This window comes from Phalacrocorax aristotelis, chromosome 1 (genome assembly GCF_949628215.1).
Source record: "Phalacrocorax aristotelis chromosome 1, bGulAri2.1, whole genome shotgun sequence".
Classification (NCBI taxonomy): domain Eukaryota; kingdom Metazoa; phylum Chordata; class Aves; order Suliformes; family Phalacrocoracidae; genus Phalacrocorax; species Phalacrocorax aristotelis.
In genome coordinates this window covers 9,855,338-9,877,215 of record NC_134276.1, presented here as the reverse complement: position 1 = coordinate 9,877,215, position 21,878 = coordinate 9,855,338, and the positions used below count along the sequence as shown (strand labels likewise).

At 40.9% G+C, this 21,878-nt stretch overlaps 1 protein-coding gene across 2 annotated transcripts in view; it reads left to right on the top strand.

The window, feature by feature from the left end:
* The first annotated feature begins 430 nt into the window (after positions 1 to 430).
* Positions 431 to 21,878, top strand: part of GRM5 (glutamate metabotropic receptor 5) — a 279,688-nt gene continuing 258,240 nt past the window's right edge. For both annotated transcript variants that reach the window (XM_075080938.1, XM_075080945.1), the window contains exons 1-2: positions 431 to 912; positions 9,092 to 9,973. In XM_075080938.1, the coding sequence (XP_074937039.1) occupies positions 9,295 to 9,973 (679 nt within the window). In that variant the 5' untranslated portion in view covers positions 431 to 912; positions 9,092 to 9,294. The remainder of the gene's footprint in view (positions 913 to 9,091; positions 9,974 to 21,878) is intronic.

The following is a 21,878-nucleotide window of genomic DNA, read 5'->3' as shown; positions in this document are numbered from 1 at the left end:
CCGGTGCAAAGGGCCCCCCCGGCCCCACAAGGCGGACCCGCAGGAGCGGAGTGGGGCGCCCGGGCCGCGGCCCCCGGGGGCACCGGAGAACTTCGGCGGGGCTGGTCCGCAAAAGGCTGCCGGGACCGCAAGGGTAAACTCTTCCCCGCGACTCCGTTTTAAAGAGACCCTCCGAAGCAGATCTCACTTTTTTTTTTTTCTTTTCCCCTTCCGAGGATGCTGTTCTTAACCGAGCGCCGCTTTCTTACTTGCCGGAGAAGGGTAGTGCGGGAGGGAGGTGTCGGTTTAATCGGGAGACTTTGCAACCTTCAGAGCATCTGGAGAGCTTTCCTCGCAGGGCAGAATGCAGGGTTAGCCCCTTATAAATGCAGAGAGGCTGCTACCGTGCATGTGTGAGGAGGGGCGGAGGTGTTTAAGGAGGTGGGCCAAGCTGCAGCAAGTATTTAGGAAGACCAAGGCTGTGGTAGCAGAGAGCAAAGACCCATCTGTTGTTTCATTGTTTGTTTATTCCTCCTTCTCACGCCTCCCCCCCCTTAAATCCAGGGACCATTCACGCCTCTTGCAAATGAGACTTGGGCGATGCTGAGCGAACAGCGTGTTGCATGGCGTGTGTGTATGTGCATGCATTCGCGGGGGCAGGATACTCGGTCCTCAGCATTTGCCTGTGATCAGAAGAAAACAGGATGTGCCCATAGCTGGAGGAGTGACAATGCTAGCCGAGTGGGGCTCACCTGCTGGTGATCTTTGCAGAGGCATTTGAGGATTATTCAGCTCCAGAAGGTCTGTGCGAGGAATGCTATCTCTGCCGTGGCTGAAAATAGGAGGTGCCTACCCCTACTCGTCTTGATTATTGCCACCGAAAAGACTTCTTTGCTGCCACTGTAGGAAGAAGCAATTGCTGCCACTGACAAGGTAATGCTGCAGGGTGGGAGAGGGGATTTATGTGCCCTGGGTTGCGGACAGAAACCCTGTGGATGCAGGAGGAACCCTTTCCCCTCCCTCCCTCCCTCCTGCTTTTGCTCTGTGCCCTGGTTGCCAGAGGACAAGCACGGCTCCTGGGGGGCCAGCAAGCCAACCGGTAGGGTGCACCTCCAGGGGCTGCTGGGGCATCAGTGGGTCGGGGCACTGGAGAGCAGCAGGAGCAGGCACTGACCCCTCCCCAGGAGCACAATATGTGTGGGGCTGGGGGGCACCGGGGTACTGCAATACCTGGGCTCGGTGGCATGCATGATATAGCCGTTCCGTTTATCGGTGGGGATTTGTCTTGCTAGGAAGGGAGAAGGCAAAGGGGGATGTATTTGTTCTGCAGAGACACACAGGCTTAGCTCAGCCATAGACTTTTCTGTGTGACCTTGGGACAAATCACTTTGGCTGTGCTCGGCGAGTCCCGTCTGTTCCTTATTTAATAATCGGAACTAATGTCTCTGTGTACAAAAATGATTCTTTAACGGTTGAGAGGGACAGCGATGCCACTAACCGAGCAGGGAGACAGAGACCTAAGAACCAGTGTGCATGTACACATACACGTCTGTATGCACAGCCAGCTAGGTGTAGCAGCGCAGGTAGCTATGCTGGGAGTTAACCTTGTCCAATAGTTTCCTCTAAGACCCAGCTCTATTTGTAAAAAATATGGTCGTGCACGGCAAATGTGATCACCATGGCAGTTTTTACTACTGGTTGATTTTTAGATTTTTTTTTCCCTTCCCTAAACCTGCCCGGGAGGTGATCGCTGGCGTTGGGCGCTGCTCAGCACCACGGACAGCGCCCGCTCCGCCCCGCCGCTGCGCCCCGCTGCCCGCTCCCGCTCCCCGCTGCCCCCCGCCGCCCGCTCCCGCTCCCCGCTGCCCGCTCCCGCACCCCGCTGCCCCCCGCCGCCCGCTCCCGCTCCCCGCTGCCCGCTCCCGCACCCCGCTGCCCCCCGCCGCCCGCTCCCGCACCCCGCTGCCCCCGCTGCCCCCCGCCGCCCGCTCCCGCACCCCGCTGCCCCCGCTGCGCCCCGCTGCCCGCTCCCGCACCCTGCTGCCCCCCGCCGCCCGTTCCCGCTGCCCCCGCTGCGCCCCGCTGCCCGCTCCCGCACACCGCTGCCCCCGCTGCCCCCCGCCGCCCGCTCCCGCTCCCCGCTCCCGCACCCCGCTGCCCCCCGCCGACCGCTCCCGCTCCCCGCTGTCCCCCGCTGCCCCCGCCGCCCGCTCCCGCACCCAGCTGCCCCCCGCCGCCTGTTCCCGCACCCCGCTGCCCCCGCTGCCCCCTGCCTGCCCCGCCTGCCCCGCCACCTCCCCGCCACTGCCCGCCGTCCGCTGCCCGCCGCCCGCAGCGTGCCCCGCTGTCCGCTGCCCACTACCCGCTGCCTGCCCCGCTGCCTGCCCCCCGCTGCCTGCAGCCGGCAGGCAGCGCTGTCCCGCACTCCGGGGCTTCGCCGCCTCGACAGCCCCACTTCCCTTCGACCTCCTCCCCGAGAAGGGCTTTCTGATTGCCGTGGGGGTGACTGGGTGTAGGGGGAGGCCGGAGATTTCTTTCTTCTGGTCTTGAAGACAAATCTGGGGACCATCTCAAAAGCAGAGTGGCAGAGGACTGTCTTGAAAATACACCACTGTAAACAACATTGAAAGGCGGTGTATAGAGGAGTTAACTGCCAGGCTCTTTTAATTCTCTATGACTTTTTTTTATTACTCTATTCCTAAACATTCATATCACATAGTAATATTTTGCACATTCTCAAATACTTTACCTACATACTAATATTTATGCTACGTGACCACAAATGCGGGAGTTAATCATTATTTCAAATGGTCATAGAGTATTTTTGTGGTCTTCATATAAGTTCTGTGTCATTTTATTTGCCAACATATTTATAGCTTTTTTGGTATAGTGGTAGTACTGGAATGCCACTGAAACACCTACTCTTGTGACTTGCTAGAAAATGTTTTTTTGGAATTGCTATTGCTTTTTCTTGATCACTTCCTCAAGATCATATAGTTTTGTTACTTAATAAAATGTCTAGGATTACAGCTGAAATCACACCAGAGCTATTAGTTCCTGCATCATACAGTATAACAGGTTTTTGTTAACAGCAGCAATAAGTAGTATATTTAGCAGAATTGCAGAGATCATTGCAAGTTTTGCTCGGAAGTGAAGCACCAACATATTAAAATCAAAATTGTTTCATCAAACAGAAAGTGTGTGAGTGTGGGCATAACATGGGGAAGAACTTCCTGGGACTGCTAAGGATCCTGCTGATGATTTTAGCATTCTATGTTTATTATCTACGAAGGCATGAGATCAGCACACTAGTCTGCTATTTTCAGTGGCTGATCTGGCTAAATGGTTAAAATTCTTCTGTGCTGCTTAGTTTCCTCCTATTTCTAAGTGGAATTGCAGAAAGCTGCTTCATAGTCTCTCCTGTTTTATAAGGCTGTTTCCTTTGTCAAAGGGCTCCATCCAAAGCCCACTGGAATTCAGAGACTAAAATGCAATGATTAATGGTTGTTTGATCTTTTTAGGGCTTTTTATTTGTTTTATTTTATTGTGAATGGAACATTTGAATGTAGTAAAAGTCTCAGAACACTGTGCTCATATTCATGTTTTTCAACTAAAGACCGTTTGAGTGCATCAGGTTTTGTGTGATCAAACTGCGAGGAGTGGGCGTGCAAGACCTGCAAACCGTGCCTCTCTGTAGCATTGGGAGCTACATTGTTTTAGCTATTGTTTTTCTAAGGCAGTTCCATCTTTTGCTCTCCGAAGTCCTCCACTGGGCGATAAGCAGCAGGACTGACTCTGGACCAGTAATTCAGTGGCCGCTTGCTAAGGTTTTGTCTTCTCTGATGATGAAACCTGGGTTAGTTTCTTGGGATATACTGATTTGATCCATATCTGTATCAACATACTTTATCTCATTTCTGATGGCACTGAATTAATTGCAGTCTATACTGTAGATGAATGCCTGGAAAGCATTTCATCAGCAGGTACCTGGCTGTAGGCTATACAGATATAACATGTAAGTAAAATTTGTCACTACAAATCAAAGGATTTTGGGGCCTAAGTTTTCTTGATTTCTCTGATCTGGGAAATAAAGAGATGTTAAATTTTTTATAAGTCTTTACAGATATGTGACCAATAGCATTCTTCATGTGCTTCCTAAGTGCTTTCCTGGATTGGACCATAACTTCTCACTCCACCACAGCACCGTTCTGTGGTTCAGTAATCAGGCATTTTATTTTTATTATTTAAATATGCCTGAAAATTTAGACACTATGAATGAACAGGCTGTAGACTTACAAAATTGTAATAAAGAAGAAACGTGAACGAAAGTGTTGCTCTTTCTCTCTTTTTAAATTTTTTTCCTTGATTCAAAATAGGCTGAATCAAAAAGTTCCCTTCGCTGAGTTTGTGTTTTACCTATTAGAAGCCACATAGCCAAGAGAATTCAGATAGCAAGAAAAAGACAGTCCCTTCATTCTGGGGTCACTAGTGGGCGCTGCTATAATAATGTAAGCCACAGGGGGAAAGGGTTTCAGTCTTAAGGTTTAAACACAGTTACACCTGCGTAGTAGAAGCCCTTAAGAAAAGTCAGACGTGCCCAATGTATAAACTCTCAGCCATGTACACAGCGGAAAATCAGCGCTTTGTGAACTGCTGTTCATAGTTTGGGGTTTGATCGAGAGTTAATTAATGCTTTTAGATATTAGGGCTCTTTTTGTTTCTTTTGGTCTGTACAGACTGTAACTGTAGATGGACTTGCATTTGAGGTTGAAATAAATAATTTTAGGAATTGTTTGATGTTTCATGGAATATTACAGATGCTCGTTTTCTACTCAGTTAAACCTCAACATGAAGTATCTGGAACTCTGTCCTAAAGGAAGAGCTGGGAATTTCTCCTGACAGAGAGTGGCATAAAGTTTTTATTGCCAGAGAGAACAGAGGTTATAGGAACTTGTCGAGTGCTTCATCAGGTCTGTGTCTTCAGTCTTCTGGGTTGCCCTCAAATTTTTGTCTAGGGCAAGACTGAGCAAAGGACAAATAGGCAGAACTATCTGCCTTACTGCTTCTGCAGTTGTTCCAAGCTTGAAGCTAATGGACAAGAAGAGTGAGACCCAAGTGTTTGTCATCTATTCTTAAAGCATGTGACTTCAGGATTAATTTATAGTTAGATCCATAGCTGAAATAAGCTAGGAACCTTGATACACCAGTAATTAAGTGCCTGATTCCATTTTGCCTATGTTGCAGTAAATTAAGAATAACTCCCTTGATGCTGAAGAAATTGAACAGTGTGAAAAGTAAATTTGACCCTAAGTGCTGTGCATGTTGATTTGCTTGTCCACCAATGAAAACAAGTAAATGCAGATAAATTATTAATTGGGAAACAATTCCCATTACTTTATGCATGCATTCAGGAGTTCACTCTCTTTGATGCTGCTGATGCCTCTGGTCTCAGTCTGAAGGCTATAGCATGTCAAACTCCCTTTAGGGTTATCCCTAAAAATTTAAATGGGAGCTGTATTTAAGCTTATGAAATTCTGCTTGATTTTATTTTAGTACTCATCCTGATTTTAATAATAGGCTTCCTGCAGTAGGAAAGAATGGTAATCAAAATGTGGAGTGACTTGTATGTGATTCTCCTGGGACAGGAGAGCAATAAAATTGTATATTTGAACAGTTCCCTTGGCCATCTTCTCTTCAGGAAGATGTTCTGCAGAAAATGTAATTAGTGTGCTTAGCCTACCAGCTCTCTGCTCAGGTATTTGGGTTTAAAATGGGATGTGTGACCTGATTATTCTCATGGCATTTTTGCATGGCATAACCAGCTGTATCCAGTGGAAGAATGATAAGCAATAAGCACAAACTGAAATACTGGAAATTCTGTTTAAACATAAAAAAGTACCCTTTTTATTGTGATTGTGGTCGAACACTGGAACAGTTTGCCCAGAAAGGTTGTGGAGTCTCCGTCCTCAGAGATATTAAAAACCTGACTAGACATGAAGCTGAGAAATCTGCTTTAGTTGAACTTGCTTTAAGTGGGGTGGATGGACCAGACAATTTCCCAAGGTGCCTTACCACCTGTGATTTTTAGGTTTATGAGAGAAAGAGTAAACCCATAGAACCAGGTCTCCATTACACAAATACAGATCCACTGAAATTTAGCAGGCTCACTTAGCCATGTCAATATAAATTCCTGGTTGTTTCACTGCATCATGAAAGCCCACAGAAAGCATTGGCTTCAGACGCTTTCAGTATGAGTCCTAAGCCTAATACTCCAAAACATAAGCAGTTTTCTAGGTGTAATTAGTGACAGCTTTGTAAGTCCCAAGTAAATTGATTTTCACTTCAGTACGGTGGAGTATGTGAAGAAAGTTCATTAATTCTGGAGCAACTGCAGTCTGCATCTGCATCTTCCCCTTCTTTTCCCTTGGATGCCATGGAGCGGAAGGATTTGATTGCTTTCAGGACTTGCTTTTGGGCCATAGGAACCTCATAGCCATGAGATCTGCTATTATTATAGAACCAGAAATATAAAGGAGACCTTAAGCTTTACTTCATTCTTTACCCTGCAATTTTATACTGATAGATACAACTGTAGACAGAAAAGAGGAAACAGCTGTTCCTTGGAGTGAAGAAGATCAAAATGGCCTTGCTGCCTTCTCTTTCTTGTATATCCTGTACGGAAATTATTTCATCCATAAACATAAGACCAAAAACAGTATTACTAAACTTGACCAAAAACCTGGGTGGTGTGTGTTGTAGAATAAAAATGGTTGACGCGGACTGGATTATTTTTGTGTGTGTCACAAGCTCATCCCAATCCTCTGAACTCTCTCGATTTGTACATACGCAGCTGCACAGGCAGCTAGGTTATAAAAGGCATCTAATTGTATATCCAGTTACAGTCTGAGGCAGAGCTGGCATTTGTCTAGATATAGTTGTGCTCTGTACACATAGCCTCAATTTGAGAAGCTCAGAAAAATGAGCATCCACGGTTTTAAATAACAGAGTACCATTTCTGTTCAAATGCTAATAAATTAGTAAATCATTACAGATTTTTTAAAGTGATAATATATTAAATTAATTGGAGGTATAGGAATTTAATAGCTGTGATATTGTACAAATATATCCCCTGTCATTCATCTTTTGGACTGTTTGCAAATTATAGAGTACCATCTTCAGAGTCACAGAACAAACAATTGCAAGACATAAACAGTAGTGCTATTCTTTAATTAGAGACTAATTAACCTGAATTGAACTGCTGTTATTCCTTAGTGGCAAAGGGTTGCAGTATTGATAAGCTAACTCTTCACAGACTACAAAAAAATATTTCTTGAAGTGTTCTACAGTTGTCTGAACCTTATTTTATTACTAACACTTTCTGTTAGTAGAAATTAATGTTACATGAATCTATTAATATTGCAATTAAAATTAAAAAACATTTATATTCAATGTTTTATATTTTTAAATATTTGGACTTCATTTGCAAATATTCACTAAAATTATTTCATCATTCCCTCTGTGTAAATAGTTTACAATTTATAGATGTCTAGGTAAAATAATAGTTAAAAAAGACTAAGTTTAAGCAGAAAAGTTTTTTTTAGGTTTGACTGTCACATCTTCAGAATCAGGAAGATTTTCACTGTGGCACTGCACTGAATGACCTATCTGTGAGGGGTAAATTCAAGATTAAACACTGCTAGGCTTTGAACTTGGAAGAAATAGAGGTAGTTCTCGTATGGAAAGGGTTTATTTCATTTTACAACATCTGAGAATTATTAATGATTGTTAATGGATTAGAAATTACTGGTGGGTCTGAAATATATGGAAATGTCTGTATTCTTTTTTATTACATCAAAAGATTTATGTCAGTAAAACTGAGATCAGGCTCTGTCCTAGGATTTTGAATTTGTTTTGTCAATAGTGAAATTAGGCATGTGGTTCACTGACCAGCTTATCATCTTCCCAGATTTAAAAGCGTGCTTAACTTTGGGTACTATCAATGGATCCACCGGCAGGTGTAGAGCCATAGACAACACTTTAATGTTCCCAGGGATCAGGGATCAAACCCTGGACAAAGTACTGTTCAAGAACTATATTTAAAACCAGAAGCATCCTGCTGCAAATCCACTGTTAGGTACAGAACATTTTCAAGTACATTTTCAAGTTCCATTAACCACAGCCCAAGACATGAATCCTTTGCTGATTCTTTTCTTTTTTTCTTTTTCTTTTTGTTTTTGGTTCTTCATCATCACTAAAGCCAAGGGCAGATTGCATTGCAGACTATCAGCAAACATAGCAGATCAAATATTTTAGGCAGCAATGCATCTGTATAGTGTCTATGTTGACTTCTGTCTATAAACGAAGTCTGTATAGTTGTTCACAGTACCAGGATTTGTCGAATTGCTTATTGGTGATGTTTGATTTAAGGATATCAAAAGATGATAAAAACTTCACTGCTCTGCTGTCTTAGAGTTGTTGTTCCTCTGCTGAAATATCCACTGATTAAAACAAATATAAATATTAATAACAAAATCAGTTTCCTTAATCCTAACTTATTTTAAATGTTAATTTGTTTCATGCTGTGGCTTACAAATCAGAAACAGATTTACAGACTGGAAGAACCACATTCCTCATCCCTTAAAATATTTCAAGAACTGCTCTGTTTGTCAACAGCTGTTTCCTAGTGCTGTAATTGATAAGAATGTACAGCCCAAGGCACATTACTGTGACATGCATTGGTGGTATAGAAAGGATCTGGAAGTAAAGGGAGTTGTTTTCAGAGACACAGGTTAGAAATTACATAATCTTTCTTCTTTAGAATTAAATATTTTTTCTGTCTTTTGTGCTTTTGAAAACATTTCCAAAATAGTTTTTAAACAAGAGTGTCAAAGTAAAAGACACCAATTTATACCAGCAGAAGTACAAGCCTAAGGTTGTGAAACACTGAGGTGCAACAAAGTTTTCCAGCTTGAAAAATGACGGAAGCAAATGTAGGAGACAATGTGTTACAGTCTTTGACAGCAGTAGGAATAGGTGCAATTATAGAACAGATTACAAAACTGCCTTTAAAACTGATTTTAAAGCTTTGTCTCTTATTTATTCATTTTTTAAGGTTATGAGGATTATGACCACATGTGCAGCTCTGCATAGCTGTCCACTTGGAGGTGATGGTAACTCCTTAGAGAATATACGCAAACTCCTCGTTAACCATCAGCATAGTGCTCCTTTTATCCAAAAGATTTGATAACTGCTTTTCATCAGCTCTCCAGTTTTGTTCCATCATGTTGTCTCTACCAGCCTAAATCATTTCCTAAAATGGTCCTTTTGCTGTTCCTTGCAATCCTGTTATTGAAGGAAGATGTCTGTGGGAACTTTGGGCTTTTGGTTTCTGCACAGGCCAATGAAAGAAGGGTGGTTGCACACATGTCTGGTGATATTATCATTGGAGCCCTATTCTCTGTCCACCATCAACCGACTGTTGACAAGGTTCATGAGAGGAAATGTGGAGAGGTAAGAGAGCAGTATGGCATTCAGAGAGTGGAGGCAATGCTACATACCCTTGACAGAATTAATTTGGACCCCACGCTGTTGCCAAATATAACACTAGGATGTGAAATAAGGGACTCCTGCTGGCATTCTGCTGTGGCTCTGGAGCAGAGCATTGAGTTTATAAGAGACTCTCTTATTTCATCAGAAGAAGAGGAAGGGATGGTGAGATGTGTGGATGGATCGTCATCATCTTTCCACTCCAAGAAACCTATCGTTGGTGTCATTGGACCTGGCTCTAGCTCAGTTGCTATACAGGTCCAGAACTTGTTGCAGCTTTTCAATATACCTCAGATTGCTTATTCTGCCACAAGCATGGACCTAAGCGACAAAACTCTGTTCAAGTATTTTATGAGAGTTGTGCCATCTGATGCACAGCAAGCACGGGCTATGGTGGACATTGTCAAGCGCTATAACTGGACCTATGTTTCTGCTGTACATACTGAAGGTAAGAAGTAATTTTTTTCCATATAAGAATGCCTTCAAACTACTTTGGTGTGTTCAGGTAGATAGATGATGATAGTTTGATGTTGTTTTTTTGCCAGTAATTTCCCATTCCCTGTGGGGCTGAAGCAGCATCCTGTTGAAAATGGCTGAAAACAAAGTTTGAAATAGAGGATTTTGTGTGCTCTAGGGCCACTTGTTGCTGAAAGTGCTTACCCTGGAGTCTCCTAAGGGGCTTTTGTTTAATTTAGTTAGCATTTATTTATTCTTCTTAATCTACCAATCAGTGTATTTATGTAGAATAATCATTTTGACTATGTTAGTATCAATAGGTAATAAGAAAGCGTCTGGTCTTCCTAGTGCAGAAGAGAGCAATAGCATCATTTGAAACTGTAGCTGAGTCAGAATGTGTTCCGCCTTAATATCTGAGGCACAGAAGCATGAATACTAGAAAACATGTAGTTCTGGCTAACATTTGAATGCAGGTTGGCTCAAATCCTAGAGACCAGAACTATTTATGTCTCTATAATACTCCACGGATTATTGCAGCCACTCTGTGCTCTGCATCTGGCCATTGGTTTCGGAAGTGAGTAAGGGAAGTCTCCTCGAATCTTCTTCACACGCTTACGCTCCATCAGGTGTCCAGAAAATCAGAACTGTGTGCTAAAGTGTTTTACTCTTTTTATTAATTTTTGTTAGAGCTTAAGCTCTTTACCCAGTGTTCAGAAGAGTGTATGGTTAAAGGGAAATGCTATGAAAAATCTTACCTGATTTCATTATTCCTTGTATTGGCAGAGTTGAGTGGGTTCATCCTGCTAAAAGTGACTAGAATCTCATACTGCCTTAAGAGCAGGTTTCACCAGTCCCTATCTAATGACAGCAAAATTTAATGAGTTTTCTGGAATTAGGTTCTGTGATGAATTTTAGGATCTCACTGGGTTGCCTCTGTTCAAACAGACATACTCAGAATGGAAGGCTCAGAATATGATCTGGGAATGAAAAATGTTATTAAGAGATTGAGTAGTGGTGACGGCACTTCTAAACAGCAGCAGATGCTGCTGGCTTTATTACAACCAATAGAAAGCAGATTGTCCTTCCCACACACTGAGTATGTTTCTCTGGCAGCCTTCATACTTTTCAAAGCCCTTTTTGGGGTGATGCTGGTCCAATGCTAGAATATAGAGCTCTTTGTCCTCTTAAATAGATAGATACATAGATACATAGAGAGCTTGTTCTGCAGTATTAAAAAAAAAGGTTACAACTTACAGGCAGATTGTTGCAATCATGTTTCCATCATGATAACAAAATCTGGCAAATAACTGAAGCCTCTTTTGTATGGGGATGCATGAATATATTAACAGTTCAATATAACAGTGTGTAAATCACCCTACGTCACGCCATGTAGTGAAGGTACTCTGTGCCAGCTGATGCTTTTGGCATAGCTTGGTGTGCAGCCTTCGCTTCACAAATATGTTTGAATAACATCACGGTCAAAAATAATGTCACTGATACATCACATTAGCATAAGATTTTATATCCTGACTACTTTTGGTGACTAGTCTAATTTTGGCTATGAACGACATTTGCACTTCTGCTTATTGAGAGGGGATGCTTATATATTCAGTGTGGGAACTGTCAAGCTTATATGAAGGCCTGATTCTGCACAGAGTGAGAATACTTACTTTCACCACTTCCCGTGGACACTCTGTTTGGAGCAGATGGTAACATACGGCATGTTAATCTTATGGCAGAGGAACTTTGCACTGCGCATTGGAAAGAAGGGAATAGGGACCTAAGGGTTGAAGATGGAGGGAGGTGCTATGGGCAAGACAAGAGAAGAAAATGATGGAGGAGCTGGGTGTGAAGAAGGAGAAATGATGAATGATATATCTAATACAACATGTGCCTACTCCTGCCAGTATTAAAGTGAACAAGATAGGTGGTACGTTGTTAATACCCCGCATGTTTACAGCAACATAACTCTGGACTTAAGTGAGTGAACATTAAATTTGGGTTCCGGGAATCTTATGATCCTATCATCTATTTGCATGGTCTGCTCATGGTGATGAATATGCTTTCCAGTTAAATAACATCACACAAATGTTTTCTAACAATAGAACAGATGGTATTTATAATGGGGCAGACAAACGCAGACTGGTCAAGGTATTTCTTTGAAATGTGACAATGTCTGATGTTCTGGACACTTTCCAAAGACTGGCAGATGCTGTCCCTTCCAGGAATAAAAAGATTTTTTTAAAAACACCACAGAACCCTCATATAGATTAATGCTAAAGTAAAGGAATTGAGTAAACAAGCAAAAGATATATTCTTTATTTATATTATTTTTATTTTTGTGATTAATTTACATTTTAATATAGCATCTGTTTACTTGTAAACATTCTGAATATGCCCCTATGTTCAGTGTCCTACATTTATAGGTATTATTTCAAATTAGGGGAAAAAATTGTTGAATCCCATTGTTTGCAATTTTTATTGACTTACAATCTTGCTCACCTATTGAGAGCGGACCTTCTTTCAGTGCCTCCAGTAACTCTGGTCATCTACAATCATTATCTTCATGCATTAGCCAAACTCTTCTGAAGTATGATCTTTGGTTTCTGGAAAGGATTTCCAAGAAGAGGGAAGATCCTCTCCTACAAATCTGGACAGGGAGAAAAGAAGAGGCACAAAAAACTTGGTTATTTCATTGCTTTGGTAGTTCCATCAGCAGATAAAGTTATATGTCTCTTTTTGGTCTAGTATAAGAAAAGCCTGGGCTAAGTCAGTAGCTTCATAATAAAAAGCTTTCTGTTTGAGTCTACTTCTGCACTTACTAATCATCTATGTCTACAGTGGATTAATATTTTGGGAAGTTGATCTGAGGTTTTGTTGTTAAATCTTTTTTGAAGGCTTCCAGATTTGGAAACCAGGTCATGCTGTAGCCCCATGAACAGACATGTTAACACTGCAAGGCAGGGAGGTAGGAGTGCATGGGCAAAGAGGGAAAATATCATGGGAAATTCCTTGCACTGAGGACTTGCACTTAAAGCCTGAAGCAAGTGCCTTCAACTTTATGGATTGCTACAACAGGCATGAAGGGTGTGCTGGGGACCATTTTATTTGAAGTTTGCATACTGATCTAATCCTTTCATCTGGCCTTACAGATTTTTTTTTCCACCACTGTGATAGGAACAGAGCTTAAACAAACTTTCCTTAAACTCAAACCAACTTTCACTTCTTAAACCAACTTTTCAGACAGACAGCAGGTCAATAATGCAGGCAGGAACTCAGTCTGTGTCCTGTTGTCAGGCAAAGTAGCTCAGAAGAGAGAAGCCATCCAGTTCAGTCCCTCCATTTCTCAAAGCACTTTAGGGATCTTTTTTGGCTCATGTAACTGTTGTCCACCCCTGGGGAAACTAATGCATGGATAAGGGAGTAGAGAGGAAAACTTGCACCTGTACTTGGATTTTGGGTGGAGATGGTTGGCTTGGAGATGGGCTATAAGGCTCAGGCACCCCTGGAGTTTTGTCTCTACCTTTTCTTACTTAACCACTCAGCAGCACAAGTAATTGGAAATGGTCAGGGAAACGGGTGAGAAGCTGCCTGTCTGCCCCAGGAGACAAAGAACTGTCTGTTTACCTCATCTCCCACATGAAAGCATTCCTGGTCTTTTTCAAAGATCAGAAAAAAACATATACAAGTTCTCTCCTTCCATCATTGTGGTTTGAAGGCCTCACTGAACGTATTTGAAGTCAATACTCCCCAACTGACTACACTAATGTTTGGATCAGACCTTCCTGGTCAGAAGCAAGGTCAACCCCTGAGAGCCTGTGCTTAAAATTTGCCTGGAGCCAAATGGATTAATAATTTGAAAGGCAATTTTCATTGCCATTGGAAACCATTTATTTTGCCACTCCGAATGGAGTGAAGAGGTGATGTATGCTGGAAAAACAGTACTGCACAAGGGTACAATTGAAACTCAATAGGCCATATTTATTGGGGGTGGCAAGGGATAAATTTCACTCTGTTATGTAAAAGGTGTGATTTATTTTTGAACACAGCCTTAAGAAAGAAGCCACTTTGTTAACATTTTCTTTAGACAGCTCTGCAGGTAAACATTGGATCAAACTCATCCTCAGTGTCCTCTCTGTTTAATATCACTTTCCTCTATTTAAATTTATCATAAGTGAATATAAAGAGGTGGTTCACATTCATTTGCTCAGGATGTACCCAGGCAAGCATAACAAAAACAGAACTTTTTTTTCTTTCTGCAGATAAGTGTTATTTCACAGATTTTCCTTCATATTTATTCAAATGTGCCTAATTATAAGACTATTTTTGCCTACATACTTTGTTACCCAGTAAAGAGCAAGATGAAAATTAGTCTTAATCTGTGAGAATAAGATGAAGAAACGATGAAAAAGCTGCAACATGTTATCCTTAAACCTGCTGCTTGGAACAAACTACTTATTTGGCATTGTGGAGTTTTTCTTTCAGACTCTAGATTTTTCTCCTTTAAATACAAAAACTATATCATGAAATATTATTTGCTTTTCACAAAATAATACGATTTAAAATTGGATTAATTTTATTTTAAGCATAGGTGATATATTTTCATGCTTTATATGCAGAAAAAATATCATAGAGATAATGTACTTAAAAAGGTCATTGTTAGTTCATGAAAATATTTTCAGTTTCAAAGAAATTTCTTTTTTTTCTAAAAATCTGTTTCTGAAAATTGTAGAATTTCCTGTCTAAAGGCTAGAAAATGTTCTATTTCAGCAATGTTTCATTCTTGCCCTTGGGCAAAAGTTTACTTGGGTGTTTTATTTTTGAAATTATTTTTGGAAACTTTTCAACTGTTTCAAATATAAATGTTGAGATCAGGATGATCACAATTTAATATGTTCTCAATCATGTTAATCTTGCAGCAAAAATAAAAAAAACACCTCTCATGTGAAAGAAAATGTGGGAAATGGAAAACCCAGCTCCAGTCCTATTATGTTGAGGTGTTTGCTCATTTTTGTTGAATGTTGACATCTATAACAAAGGTGCCTTTTTTTTCCAATTTCAATAATTATCCTAGCATCACAATTGTGAAAAGTGAGAAAATGTTATTAATCAGCTGGGAATACTGAGATAGAAAACTGAAATAGCATCAAGTTAATGTTTACTTTGTTCTGCAGTGCGTGGACAGCACTTTAACATTGTTGGCAGACTGCTCAGGCCAGACATACCCACTGTCAAGTATCCTGATGAACAGAAAAATACAAAGTGAGGGGTATGACCTGAGGTATAATGGGGATGAAGATTGTTTGTGAAAATACCATGAGACAGCAAAGGGAAGGTGAGCAAGAAAGTGTACTATTCTTAAAAAAAAGAAAAGAATCACTTTGAAAGGAATTATATAGGGTGGACTTCACTAAAAACCAGACATTTGGATCTTCAAAATGTCACTTTGCTTCTTTTGTCTAGGGGTGAATTGTTTGCATATCACTTTTCCCCCTCACTTAGACTCTATAGATGGTCACTGAAATTTGCATTGTCATGAAACTTGTCTTCATTGAGAAGAGACAGTGGGAGTCCAGCATCCTCCAGCTTCACCTTAAATTTGTCTTTTGCCTTGGGCCTGGAAATGGCACAGTTCTGGTCCCCATCCCCAGGGTGCACATCTTCAGTCAGGGAGGTATCTATCAAGGGGATGAGATTTCGAAATCTTTTAGGAAACAAGGTTTAACTGCACAGTGCCTGATGGGTCAGATCGGTTTTATGAAAGATGGTCCTTCTAATACATGTTATCAGACGACCATGGGTAGTGACAGTGGTCTACTTTTCCTGTATCCCCCATTTATATTTTGTTTTTGAGAAGAAACGAAGCATGCAATAGACCTGGCTGGAAAACAGGTATTCCATACAATTTAAAAAAATGTTCCTGAAGTATTATTTACCCCAAGTCAGAATTGAAAGCTAAAATAACAACATTTTTTTTAGTGAATTAAAGCTATGTTAAAATTCAGAACTCAGTCAAAATAAACTTCTTGTCTTGTGCTTATATTAAAATAGTTGATAAAAGGTAACTATGTAAGTGAAATGGACACTTCATTCAGAAAGATGGTAACTTTTAAAATTATTGCACAAATATTAAAGTTATTTGACAGTTTTGATAAAAGGTGTTTTCCTCAGGGAAGAGCTGGAAGTTCCTCCCCCATCCCATTTTATCTGGCATATCTTCTCTACCACCAATCCTGTATACAAATTAAACATTTTTGGACACATTCACATCTCATTAATCCAATAGTTAAGGATGGGTTGATGAACCAGGTCCCATTATTCACTATTTGTGATGATTTGTGGTATTTCTGCACCTGTTGTATTACTTTTCTTATTCTTGAACCAATAGATTATTCTTCCATGCATGCTAACTAGTGACAGGAATTTAAGTAATTAATTTGTGAAGTTATAATTTTTCCTAGATTTAAAGGTCAAAAGTGCAGTTAGTACACTTTGATATGAGAAAAAAAAAAACCCAATGAATTATTTCATATTCCTTGATATAGATCCTGTTATAGAGAATGCAGGGGAGATCAAGGCCCTGTTCTGATAGGAGCCAGGAAGAAGGGGAGAGAGACAGAAGAAAGCTACCCAGTATCACTGGAAGGACTAGGATGAGAACTGAATTTTCCAGAGTGCTAGTTTAAGACCCCAGGTATCAAGAGACTTTACCAGGCACTAAAATTTAATTTCCTATCTAAATAAGGAAAAGGAAGTTGTCCTGCACTTGTTAGTATCTTTATGCATCAAAAACATATTGTACACAGCTTAATAGTTCAGGAGTTAAATCAAAGTTGTTTCCACATCAGAAAGTTCCTGTAGAGTTAAGAAGAAGAACAGGAATTTACATTGGTCATAGAATCATTTAGGTTCCATTAGGTTGGAAAAGACCTTTAAGATCATTAAGTCCCACTGCAAACCTAACACTGACAAGACCACCACCAAAACCATCTCCTGAAGTGCCATGTCTACACATCTTTTAAACGCCCCCAGGGATGGTGACTTGACTGTTTCCCTGGGCAGCCTCTTCCAATCCCTGACAACGCTTCTGGTGAAGAAACTTTTCCTAATATCCAATCTAAACCTCCCCTTGCGTAACTTGAGGCTATTTCCTCCTGTCCTATCACTAGCAGCTTGGGAGAAAAGACCAACTCCCACCTCACTACAGCCTCCTTTCAGGTAGTTGTAGAGAGCGATAAGGTCTCCCCTCAGCCTCCTCTTCTCCAGGCTAAACAACCCCAGTTCCCTCAGTTGTTCCCCATAAGACCTGATCTCCAGACCCTTCACCAGTTCATTGTCCTTCTCTGGACATGTTCCACTACCTCAATGCCCTTCCTGTCCTGAGGGGCCCAAAACTGAACACAGTATTCAAGGTGTGGCCTCACCAGTGCCAAGAACAGGGACATGATCATTTCCCTACTCCTTCTGGCCACACTATTGCTGATACAAGCCAGGATGCTGTTGGCCTTCTTGCCCACCTGGGTACACTTCCAGCTCATATTCAGTGACGGTCAACAACATCCTAGCTTGTATCAGACCTAGTGTGGCCAGCAGGACTAGAGAAGTTATCATTCCCCTGTAGCTGGTAGTGGTGAGGCTGCACCTTGGATTTTATGTTCAGTTTTGGGCCTTTCGCTAGAAGAAAGACATTGGGGTGCTGGAGTGTGTCCAAAGAAGAACAACGAAGCTGGTGAAGAATCTAGAGCACAAGTCTTATGAGGAGCAGCTGAGGGAGCTGGGGGTGTTTAGCCTGGAGAAGAGGAGGCTGACAGGTGACCGTATCACTCTTTAGAACTACCTGAAGGGAGGCTGTAGTGAGGTGGGTGTTGGTCTTTTCTCCCAAGCAGCAGTGATAGGACAAGAAGAAATGGCCTCAAGTTACGCAAGGGGAGGTTTAGATTGGATATTAGGAAAAGTTTCGTCACTGAAAAGGTTATCAGGGATTGGAAGAGGCTGCCCAGGGAAGTGGTTGTGTCACCATTTCTGGAGGTATTTCAAAGATGTTTGGATGTGGCGCTTAGGGACATGGTTTAGTGGTGGACTTGTCGGTGTTAGGTTTGCAGTTGGACTTGTTGATCTTATGGGTCCTTTCTAACCTAAATGATTCTGTGATTCTACTATTCTGTGATCTTGGAGGTGAACCAAAAATTATAGACTTTGCTTTAATTTAATTTGGAAGTCACTGGACTGAGAAAAACATTGCATCCATTTTACTAAAATCCGACTTCAGGCTCATGATGATGTGGACATACCGTGCTATAATGCAGAGTACTACACATAAGTACATTGTATACGCATACATTAAAGAAGTGATTGGGAAGTTATTAACAGAACAGTTATCATCTACCTTGGCAGCCAAACTTTGAGACAACTCCATTCATAAATCACAGCCTTGTTTTTAAACTAACATAATTTAACTCATTATTCTAAATATACTGACATGAGAAAACCACAGTTAAGATTTCCTCTGAGGGGTTTGATTGTTCTTTTTTTTTACTGTAAGAGCCGACAGCATTTATGTCTGGCCAGGTGATGTATGTGGAAACCTCCATATAAAATCAATTACACTGTCAAAGGGCAGACAAACAATGTATAGGGAATGGCTATTTCTAGAAGTGCAATACATACTAGACAAGATGGAAAGATAACAGCTGGGGTGGCTGGTAAACCCACTGCTAGAATCTAACCTAACTGCTGAGAACCACGGAAAGATGAGGAAAATTATCGGTTTCTCAGTCTGTTGTGATCTAGTCAAATGCTTCTTATTTCTCCTTACATATTGTTTTTTTTTTCTTTGCCTTTTTCTTCCTGAAATAGATTTTCTCTAACTTCCTAGGTGATGTTATGGGCATTAGGAGGAAGGTGAATAGAGGTTTTGTCAAAAGAAAGGTGCAAAACTGTAGTGAGAGGACTATGATCGGGATCCAGGATCTAGGAAACTACCTTGCCTCAGTGCTAAGTTTTTCTGAACAAGATAATTAGAGCAGGTGAACCAGTTGTTCAACATCGTTATTTTGGAGTGCCTAACACTTTAGGCAAGTATATATAAACTACAGTTAGTTTGCATGGCAGAGTCATAGACCATGTTCACCTTTTCCTGATTTGAAATACAGAATGCTATTGTCCATATCTTAATTTTGATAGGTAAGGTAGATAATAAAATGTCAACTAATCATTGGTAGTTATTGCTTAGGCTAAAACATATTGTTTATGAAGATATACACAGAGTGTCTTCACTTAAAGACTCCATGTAAAGACAGATTTGATTTCACCTTTGGGTAGTCTATTCATACAGTGAATTATCCTTTCTTCAAATGAAATGACTGACTGTGTTGCTCCAACCTACAGGCCTTTTATCTTGATATGTTCTCAGAGCTTCTCTTTCCAGGCATTGTTCTAATCTTTCTTTTGGCTAAAACAAAGAGCTTTAGTTCTTCCATCACTTCTGTAAAGTGGGTTTTCCAGATGTTAAATTATTCTTATAGATCTTGTATAAACCTTTCCAGTTTTGTCAAACACTTTTTTAAGATCATGTACACTTGTTTTTCTCCCTTTTAGGGGGATTGGCACTCCATTTATGTTTTCCATAGAGCAGCATACAAGCTGCTGTCTTACCTTATTAGCAAACCAATACTGTGGTGATTTATAAACATGTACTGTTTATTTTTTCCTTTTACAGTTATCTGCTTCCATCTTGTCATAACTCATCTTCTGCCCAACTGGCTTACTATCGCACCTTCCTCAAGGTGGTGCATTTTTTTGGTGGGGATTTTCCCCTTCCTACCACCTCTTTTCCTGGTTATCATGGTTAGTTTTAAATTTTTTTCCCCTTTTACCACCCTGCAGTCAAAGTAAGATTATCAAACAATTTTAGGTAGTTAATTGAATGAATAAGATAGGATGCACTGATTTGGAAATTTATAAAACTTTTGGTTTATGTGATCATGACTATCAAGCCATGCAGATTGAGTTCTCACCAAAATAAAGCCCTTCAAATTTGCACACTATTTTTAAAGTTCTTTCACCTGGATAATCCAGACAGTCCAGATATCTTCTAAAGTTCAGGATTTAAAGTCCAGATTCTCATTAAATAAAGTTGTTTCTAACTAGGTATATTATTCACCAATTCTACATATATTTTGTCTTAAAGCCTTATCTATCACAGTTGTTTAATTTGCAGATTTGGCATTTAGTGAAAAACAGGACATTTTTTCATTTGCAAGCAAAGCCTTGAAGGTGAAAAATAAGCTGAAATTCTTCCCCTATTTCACCTTCACCAGTTTCAATAATCTTCATACCCAACTTCATTCTCAATTACAATGAAATAGGCTGTTGGCCAAAATATCTGTTGCACTTAAAAAGCCCAAAACCATGACCGATCCACCAGGTTGCCTCAGAGAGAGTCTCTGCAAGCAAGGCCCATGAGCAGTCAGGGAGCACGCTGCCATGTTCCTGAGGGTGTTCCCTGGCTTGCAGGAAGTATTGTAGATGGCTGTGACCTCAGAGCTGTGCCGAAGAGGCAGCATAGATGCGTCGTGACAGCAAGCGAGCGAAACCGTATGTAGGCAAAGAAAAAGAACAAAAGCAAGAAGTTTGGAAAGGGATCTTACACCTTCTGTTGATAGAGGAAGAGCAGTGAGGTTCAGCTCCTTTCCCATTTTCATGCTGGCTTTGCAGCTCAGAGAATAATTTCGTTGTAGGTTTCCAAAGCAGTCCAGGGAGGAAAATTAGTAAAAATATGCAGGTGCTGCTCATTTGGTCTTATGAGTAAAACAGAACTTAAGGTTGCATTTCATAGGTAAGCAGTTGTTCCTTTTTCTTTCATCTTTACCACAAAAAAATACAGGATTCAAATCCTTTTCACATTAAGAGAAGCTTTCAAAAAGATTAGGATAAGTGCCCAAAATGATAATATGAAATCGTGTATATTATCTTTCCAGTATAAGATTCTCATACGTCTTCAGACATGGTTATATATATAAAGGTCGTCTTTGCTTTTTCCTTCCAACAGCGCTGTGGGATGTGAAGTTACCTTGCTCATTTTCATACATATGCAAAAAGGCAGACAATTTGTCTAACCTATTTCTTTCCCTAAAGGGAAAGTATGAGACTAGCTCAAATTCAAGGGGTCTAAAAAATGTTGAAGTTGGATCAGATGCTCTCTTTTTCTGCCTTGCATATCTCCCTTAAAAGCTCACTGCACAGGGTATTTAGATACTCAGATTCCTTTCTGGCACCTCCATGCCTACTGAAAAGAAAGGGATATGTAGATGTCCTATGTCTTACTGGATACAGGGTTTTGTTCACTCAGACAGAATTTCTATGGAGGGATTCCCTTTTTTCCCCCAAATCCCAAGACACTAATACAGAAGCATAAATATCTGCATGCCTAAGTAGCTCAAAATGAAGCAATGGTACCAAATGTATTCAGGGATCTCAACCCTACTGATTTCGTACAAAAGTCAGACTTATCCTATGACAGGGACAGGCTAGGAATGTAGTTCCTTCTGATAAGCTATGTAAGATTCAACCAAGGAGTGTAAGCTTTATAGTTATAGCAACATCCCACTATAGAGTTTTATTGAAAAAGCAAAAGTCACTTGACCTGTGGACTTACCAGTTTCTCTTTTCCTCCACCATTCCCTATTTGGCTCTTTCTTCAATTATGTGACCTTCCTGCCCCTCCCGCTCTCTCTGGCCTCTTGTCTGGTAACTAGAACTATCTGAATCATCCAGACTAACATAGTCCTTTTCTTTCCCTGCTCCCAAGATTATTTTATTACATCTGTATGCATTATTCATTTGTATTCAGCCCACTGCTTATGCAGACAGATTCTGCTATGCGAGCTGTTCACAGG